General features: G+C 39.0%; 1 protein-coding gene across 1 annotated transcript; it reads right to left on the bottom strand.

The window, feature by feature from the left end:
* Positions 1–4,793: 4,793 nt before the first annotated feature.
* On the bottom strand, positions 4,794–5,383 carry LOC121789347 (heavy metal-associated isoprenylated plant protein 47-like). The gene is made up of 2 exons (XM_042187832.1): positions 5,313–5,383; positions 4,794–5,112 (listed from the first exon to the last, which is right to left on the bottom strand). The coding sequence occupies exons 1-2, from the start codon at positions 5,365–5,367 to the stop codon at positions 4,847–4,849; spliced, it is 321 nt and encodes a 106-aa protein (XP_042043766.1). The 5' UTR covers positions 5,368–5,383; the 3' UTR covers positions 4,794–4,846.
* Between the last annotated feature and the right edge of the window lie 4,006 nt (positions 5,384–9,389).

A 9,389-nucleotide genomic window follows, 5' to 3' on the forward strand; every position in this document is an offset into this window, starting at 1 on the left:
GGAAAGAGTGAACCAAAACACCATTATAGTGAAGTATTTACTTCGTGAAGGATTTAGTTCACTGTAAAGGTGTTTTGGTTCACTCCTTCCTATAGTGAACTAAATCACTCTTATAGTGAACTAAATTCGTGTTCTCTAGTTATACATTTAAGTACTGATTTCCTAGATCACTACTCTATTGAACATATGTATATATTGTGTTTTACTAAACAAATAAATAGTGCACACTGATTCCAGTATATATTAAATTATTGTAATGATGAAAATATATATTAATTTTTAACAAATAATGACCGTGTGATGATGAGATGAGCAAAATAATTTATATTCCACTTATTATAGTACAGTACATATATGTTCATGGTTGTAGACTTGTAGGGCAAAATTGTTAGCTGATACACCTTAATTATGATTTTTTCCTTGTTCAAATCCATATAATGTGATTTAATTCATATTTCATGCCCATTTTTCATGGATTAAATTTTACTCTTAATTCGAATAATCTTGACTAACGAAAAAAAACATTTGTTTCATTTCTCCAAAAGAAACTATTTGAATTGAAATTAACCTATGTCGTATGATCGACGATATGATCTTTCCACAAAATGTTTTTTAATCAATGAAGCTTAATGAGTCCACGTTGCATGAATAGTTGTGGACTTATACTTTTCCCATAAATAGTATAATGGACACTTGGCATATATTTTGTGGGGCTTCATGTCACAAATTAGTTAGCGATCCTTTTTATTCAAGAAAATGAAATCGATCAAATTGACTTGTTGCACTCTTTTTTCTAACACGTAGTAGGGCTTCTTTGGCCTCTCCTATTCTAAAATGTACTTCTTCAGATCATTTGCAATAGATTTGTGTGCCAAGCCCCACATGGCATAATCGAGACAAACTATTGTTTAGGGCAATAGCATTAATCGATACATCGACTATTCTCTAGGGTATTTACTACGATCACTACAAAAATCTCGCGCTTTAGCAGCGGATTTTTCCGCCACTAAATGACTTAATTCCGTTGCTAAAACTGATTAGTAGCGGATAGACTACGTTGCTAAAAACCTTGCTGGTAAAATATTTGTAACTAATATTTAGCAGCGGATTTCCGACAGACTTATTCGCTACTAAATGTTGAAATCAGATTAGAAACGAAAATGAATCAAATTTAGCAACGAACATATATGTTGCTATTACTAGCAGAAGTTTTTTAGCAACATAATAGCAGTGGATATATTTTGCTACTGAAGTTTTTTATTTTTATTTATATATAGCTATTTCGTTGCTAATTTTATATTATTTTCGAATCAATTATTTTACTTGATTACTTACCCAGCTACGACGACGTGTTCACAACAAACTAACATATCTCAACAAATAAATAAGAACAATTCTTTGTAGACAAAAATAATAATGGATATACCAATAAGTATTTTTCAAATGACAGGAAATTCGATATTGTCATGACTTTAAAAATAGTGTAGTTGATAACGAATTACAAAATAGAGTCAAACTTATAATTCTTCATAATCATGACTACGAGACTAAACAACAGAATGAGTCGAGCTATGGAGCTGATGGGATCTCATTCAGAATCTTCATATCTTCTTCTAATTTCATTCTCTTCTCGCGCTCATCATTGGATTTTTCTTCCCTCTCTTCAAGTTTCCGGTCCACTTGTTGTCTCGTCCCTCCAGGAGCGGCGGATTCAGAGCAGAGCAGCGGCGGAGGGCACCTCCAAGGCTCCGACCATACACCAAAACGCATCCCCAATCCCCCATTTTTGCATTTTTTGAACAATAGCTACCAAAATATGGTGTAGCACTGTAGCTATTGCATAATTTGTGAAAATTTGAAAAACAAACCCTTACCTGATGAAGAGGAAATGGCGGAAAGAAGATAGACGACGAATTTGGATTCTGGAGAGATACATATGAAGAAGACGGATGGAGGCTATTAATTTAGGTTATTCAATATGGGGAAGGCTATTAAATTAGGTTATTCTATATAGGCTTGATAGTTGTGGGGCTCAATTATATATTTAATTATAATCATCTATATAATCTGTAGTACTAATATTTACTTGCTTACTGTATTGATATTTGGTTTTGTTTAGTACTTAATTAGTACTCTAACTATGTTAATAATACACGATTTTAGAGTTTTGAGTTTATATAATTATTGTGATTTGTTTAAATATATTTGATCTTTAGGTTTATATTTAAGTATTTATTCAAGGTTAAGTATCTGCAGTAGATTTAATTTAATTCATCTATAGAGTTAAAAAGTCAAGTAACATTCATTTTATTTTATATAAATTATTAGTATTAATTATTTATTTTTGTATAATTTGTGATATTATATATAATATTATATTTAAATTTAATACTATAAGAAAATAAATTAAATAATACGATATTTAATTTATATAATTTATTGGTAAATTATAATGGGTTAATATGTAATTTAAATACATAGGTAAGATTGAAAAAATAAAAAAAGTAGGTGAATGCGGAATATTTTTGTGGGTTTGGATTTGGTGTAAATAATTGGAGTAGATTTATTGTTTGACTTGACAAAATTGAAAAAATGGGTTTCGTTTGGTGTGAATGATTAAAGATGGCCTGAGGCATTGGGAGGGGGTGGTTTGAGTTGTGTTTAATTGAGTATAAACGTGTGAGCTGAAATTTGAGTAATAGTGGAATTCAATTAATTTAAAACCTAATTAAATCCTAATCGCAATTTAGTAGCGTATTCGGTCCGCTACAGGTTTTGCAGCGGACTGCTCTACTGCTATTTAGTAGCAAACATGAATCTGTTGCTAGAACATTTATTTCAATAATTTTGATATTTTTTAATAAATTATAATTAATAGTAGCAAAGTATCTGTTGCTTAATAGTCGCAATAGACAATCTGTCGCTAATCCGCCACTAATTAAGGCGCCCTATTATACCGCAAATATATAATGAGTATTCGCTACAAATTCCGTTACTATATTTTCCAACGGAAATGTCGTTACTAATCTGTCACAATTAGTAACAGACTTTCATCCGCTGCTAAATTCCGTTGGTAATCAGCGAAATTTTTGTAGTGGGTGGCTTTTGTGTATAAATCCATATTAAAATTTCTTGATTCTTGTCTCATATCGACTTGGTAATGATTCTATTTTATCTATATCATAGTGGATAGATAACTCTTTTTTTTATGAGGCCTTTTAAGCGGGGTGAGTGACTCATTTCTAATAAGCCCACATGGTATAGTTGAGATGGGCTATGTTGGACGAACTGCACTCGTCATGACGACACATCGCAGCGTAAAGGTCCAAGTCAATTCTCCCATAAATATTACTACTCCATATTAGTAGTACTACTAAGATCGACATTTGACATCTATATTGAGGACTATATGTCAACAACCATTTGATCATATTGACTTATTGCACTCGTTTGCTAAACATCTACCTTAAGGTAGTCAAAATTTTGTATCACATTGTCGAGTGATGTGAGATGTGTAACATTGTAGGAGCTAGATTCGGCATGGCGCCATCACTCGCAGTCTCGCCACGTACGCGCATGTAGTAGCTACATGACCGTCTAAGCTAATCGCGGGCATTGTGCTTGGCCATTTAAAAAAAATCAGTCTTCGTTTTAATTTTTGAAATATTATTTTATTTGTGTTTGACATGGCGGCACATCACTGGCCATCTACACATTAGACTCGTTTGGTATGAACGAGACTCGACTACAAAAGCACCACACAATAAGCGGCACGGACAGAACTACATATTTGGGTTTGATATTACAAACAATGGAAAACAAATACAATTAGGTGTGAGGTTTTGTCCATTAAGTTCTTATAGTAGTAGTAATTAATTCATCTAAGCCCATTAAATGTTTACATGATCGCAGGCCGCCTAAACTGGGCTCGTATCCAATTTAATATTAATAATTGTGTGTGCATTTCTTTGTGTGTGGTTGTCGGTTGGTGTGTATACATTGTACGTTACTTCCTCCGTCCCACATTAATTGTCACACTTACCTTATTCTTTCTTTTACTTTACCATTTGTCGACTTTAACTATTTATTATCATTTTTACAAAACGAGTGTAGAAACATAAGTGTGACAATTAATGTGGGACGGATGGAGTACATAGAAATTTTCATGAATTAAAATAACTGAAGATCAGTCACAAGGATTCCTATATTATCCAAGATGAATAATAAATGTTTTTGCAAGAGGACCATTAAAACAAAGACCAGTTACTAGGACAAGAATGTATAAAATTAAATAACCTAAATCTCCGAAAATTGATAACTACTCTTGGAGAGTCTTTTTATAATCTTACTTTGAACATTGAATGTTTCGTATCCCATACTAGACTTTCTATGAATTTTATATATTATAGGAAGTTACATAAACAAATTTAGGAAAAATAGAAACTAAGAAGATCCTAGGTTTACTTTGGATATATGATACTTTTGTGAAATATTTTAATGAAGAAACACGGAGTAGCGCATTAGCATATTTTATTAAGGCGAGCAATTTAACGATATATCGCCATTCAATAGTTAACATGCAGACATATTATATCCTATATATAGTTTATTCATTTAACTAGAGTTTGTGAAAGAATAAAGTATGTCTCCATCGACTCCAAGTCAAAGAAAGTAATACTACTAGTAAAAAGTAATTTGTTAAATCCAAGCCATCGAATTCATGAAGTCTACGTTACTCCATTTAAATGAAACAAATGTATACACCATCGATCAAGCATTATATGATACGATATGATAATGATAACTCCAAAATTGTAAAGGAAAAATGAAGTGAAAACCTAGCAAATCAGAGTATGGTGCAATTAGGAGGAGAGGCATCGTACACGACCCTTTCATAATAAACCGGCGGGCAGTACTGCGCTTGAGTTGGCCGTGGAGGACTTGAATCCGGTGTAGACGGTCCACTTGAATTGGCCGGATTAACGTCTTGTATGCTCACAATATCAGCAAAGCAAAACTTTTTCCGAAGAGACTTTGCCAAACAAACGGAATCTACCCCTTCTCCGGTCACCACAAGCTGGTCATTTTCGTCGATGCTCACCGCCGCCACTCCTGCATTATCATCATCATCAGTGATCATCTTTATAGACATATAATATGATCATTTTCTCCACTAATTCATTAGATCATTTTGATCTATGATGGATTGATTCATAGTATTTAATCAGAGATTATTTAACACAATAAATTAGTGTGTGTGTCATAGTTTCAAATCAATATATTTGCTACATGTAACAAATTAATATACATACCTGGTACATTCACAGCAATCGACATGGCCTTTGATCTAGCCTTCTCATTGTGCATGGGCACATTTATCACAATCTTTTTCTACATTACAAAATCATTTAATTAGATGCAAATGAAATGAATCTCCTGTTTTATAATTGAACAAAACCCTACCTTCATTTCAAGAGCTCTTCTAGTTGGTTTCTTACTATGGAAGTTTTAGAGACCAAAAACCTAATTAATATGCAACCCTTGGGTTTTTCTATTTATAGGAAAAAAATCCCCCAATAAATAGCAATTTATTATTATGTACTGTTAAATAACATATGTCATGCATATGGATATGTAGAAAAATGTGTGATCACCGTGTATGGTAACGGACACGTAGAATAGTGAAGAAATATGAAACCGATAATTGACTATTGGACTTGGTGTTAACGATCATAATTAATACTCCCTCCGTCCCCGAATAATAGTCGCTAATTTCCTTTTTAGGCCGTCCCCCATTAAGAGTCACTCTTCATTTTTACCATAAATGGTAGTAGGTCTCACATTCCACTAACTCACTCCACTCACATTTTATTATAAAATCAATATAAAAAAAGTGGGTCCCACATTCCACTAACTTTTTCAACCAAATTTTCTTTACATTTCTTAAAACTCGTGCCCGGTCAAACAACGACTCCTATTAGGGGGCGGAGGGAGTAATTAATATGGTTAAGGATATTATTTTCTTGTTTTTTCTTGAATTTTCCATGTTGACATTTCTAAACCTGTAAAAGGAGAAAAATACATAAATTTTATATGTGCAATTTGTTAAGGAAGCATCGTGGGCAGGTATGAGTTACACTGTTTCTGCATTGAGTGCGGTGTGAGAAATATAGACCAATTCTTGCTATATAGTCATAAAATATTTGGCTACACCGAACTACATAAATAGCGATAAGCAGCATAATTAAATATTCAAGTTGACTGATGGGGTGCGTACTAAACAAGCCCAACAGCAATGACGGCCCATCAGCCCAAAGCCCAAGGAAGAGTATGAGTTCGGCATTACCAAAGAGTTCGGCCTCAGCCTACAGCTCGGTAAAAGCCAACCTATCAAGCTCTGCTCTCAGATCGGCAACCAAAGCAGGAGTATGAGTTCGGCATTACCAAAAAGTTCGGCCTCAGCCTACAGCTCGGTAAAAGCCATCCAATCAAGCTCTGCTCTCAGGTCGGCATCAAGCTCTACTCTCAGATCGGCAACCAAAGCAGTTCGGTCTCAGTATTCGACCGAACAAGGAGTTAGTGGACCCATACAGGATGTCCAACACACCCACTACCACGTGGTGTCAACTCAGGCCACGATCGTAGGCCATGACCTACGCTACATCCACGATCTTAGGCCATGACCTACACGACATCCACAACTTAGGGTGGTGATGCAAGCCACGATCTTAGTTCAAGATATAAATAGAACTTAGATCAGATAGAAGAGGGTTAAGCTCTCTAGAGATAAAAGACCATATAGCAAATAGCAAGTTTGTATTTGTAAGCTGTAGAAAACAGATCAAGCAATACAACTCTGCCCCTTTTCTTCCCGTGGACGTAGATTTACCTCAGTAAATCGAACCACGTAAATTTCTTGTGTCATAATCTTCATTCTCTACCAGCATTTACTAACACCAGAAATTCGCGGATCCATCACTGGCGCCGACTGTGGGAAACAGAGAACAAAATTTGTGATAAAGCGAATTTTTGATCCATTTTTTTCCACCCAAAAAATGCATACCAGATCGCAGAGTACCCGTATTCCTGCCCGTGAGAACCAGGAGGAAGCCAATCCATCCCATAGGTCTGGAAAACAGCCTAGGGATAAATCCACCACCAGTTCTCATGGCGAAGGAACAGGCCGCTCCAAAAATCGTCCCACTGAGTCTTCCCAGCAGCCTGATTTGAATGAGGCTGTCAAGCTGTTCTTGGCTGAGAAGCAGGATGAGTTCTTAGCCTTCCTGCAAAAGAGCCAAGAGCCGAAGACGAAAGCGGAGGATTCTCCTTCCTCATCCAGACATGAAAGTCACTACCGCAGTAGTGCCGTGTCTTCCAGGAAGAAGAATCCTCAACCCCGACATATTCCTGTTCTTCCTCGTACCGGAATCACAGGAGAACTCAATCTCCTCCATACCGACGAGATATCGGATTCGCCGTGTACGGAGCACTGAAGACTCCGTTCTCGGACGACATCACCCGAACTCCCCTACCACAGAACTACCGAACTCCGTCGATGACTTACGACGGGCTCGTGGACCCTCACGATTTCTTGGGGCGCTATCAATATAACATGGCGAACCAGGGTCTCAACGAGGTCCACATGTGCAAGCTGTTTCCCGAGCTGCTCATCGGGAACGCGAGAAGGTGGTTCGATAGCCTCCCCCAGGGCAGCATCAGATCTTACCGAGATCTAATGGATGCCTTCCACAGGAGGTTCTTTCAGAAAGCGGAAGCCCGAATCACTTCGGCTCAGCTGCTTTCCATTCGTCAAGGTCGCGACGAAAAAATTAGCGACTTTATGACAAGATTCCACAAGGAATGCCTGCAAGTAGACGATCTCAACGATCTGCTTGTCATCTCGGCATTCCAAAATGGAATCCTGCCCGGAGCTCTCTACAGGAAGCTCGTTGAGTGCGGTCCGCAGACAGCTCAGGAAATGTGGGACATTGCGGACCAGTACTCCCGGCCGATGAGGCAGACCGTCGCAAACGGTCGTTAGACAGCTCATCGTCCCGAGGAGACAGGAGGAAGCCCGATCATAGCGATCAGGGACATCCTCGCCGAACTCCTTTTGGCGATCAGGGACATCCTCGCCGAACTCCTTTTGAAAGGATTCAAAGGACTCCGGTGCAAGACAGATTGGGACCCCGTCTCAATCCCGAGAAGCCGCCCGCTCAGTTCGTACCGCTGAACAAGCCGAGAGCGGAAATTTTCGAACTACACTCTGACCTGTTCGAAAAGCCAAAGCGGATGACGAAATCTGCCGCGCGCCGACCCCAGGATAACTACTGCTCCTACCATCAAGACCACGGTCACGATACCGAGGAGTGCAGAAACTTGGCTGCAGGTATCGATGTTCTTGTGAGGCAGGGACATTGAAAAAATACCAAAGCAAGCAGTCAAAGAAGAATAAGAAGCAGAGAGGTGCGAACTGCGCTCCTCAGGATCCGAAAAGGCAGCCGGATCCCGAAGACGATGACGAGCCGCAATATGATGGAGTAATCCTGACTATTGACGCTCTCCCTGCCGGGAAGACCAAGTCGTCCCTGAAGTCAGAGCGCAGAGGCTCCAATCGAGAGAGCCAACGCATAAAAGGCTGAAGCAGGACGAAGTGATTACGTTCTCGGATGCTGATCCCGTCCCTGCCATCTCTCCTCACCAAGACGCCATTGTCATCCAAGCCGGAGTGGCAAACAAACTGATCCACAGGGTGTTTGTGGATACAGGAGCGTCAGTCAGCATTCTTTTTAAAGAGTGCTTCGACAAACTAGAAGTGGACCCAGCTCGGCTCAGCCCGGCTCCGCTTCCCCTGAAGAGCTTCGCCCAGGAGGACACCCGCCCTGAAGGTATTATCAGCCTTCCGATCACGGTGGGGAAAGCGCCTACTAGCTCCAGTACGATGATTGAGTTTTTCGTGGTGAAAGCTCGGTCCCCGTACAACGTCATCCTGGGAAGAGACTGGCTCAACACAGTTCGGGCCATTTGCTCCACTTATCACCTCACCATCAAGATCCCTACTAAAGGAGGGATAGCGGTCATCCGAGGTGACCAAAAGAGAGCAAAGGAATGTCTGCAAATTGCGCTTAGAAGTGCCGAGCAGTCAGATCGGCACCACCAAGCATAGCAATCACAGCAGCCGGAGTCAGAGGCAATGACCGAAGTCATACCGGAGCCGAATTCGATGACAGTTCAGCTGTACGAAGACGATCCATCCAGAACGGTTAAGATCGGCTTCGCGGGAACGCCTCTACTTCGGGAAAAAACCATCCAGCTCCTCAAGGAGTACAAAGACGTCTTTGCATGGTCTCCGTTGGACATGACCGGAGTGCCCCCCGAGGTAATCACTC

This window comes from Salvia splendens, unplaced genomic scaffold (assembly GCF_004379255.2).
Source record: "Salvia splendens isolate huo1 unplaced genomic scaffold, SspV2 ctg216, whole genome shotgun sequence".
In the NCBI taxonomy this organism is placed as follows: domain Eukaryota; kingdom Viridiplantae; phylum Streptophyta; class Magnoliopsida; order Lamiales; family Lamiaceae; genus Salvia; species Salvia splendens.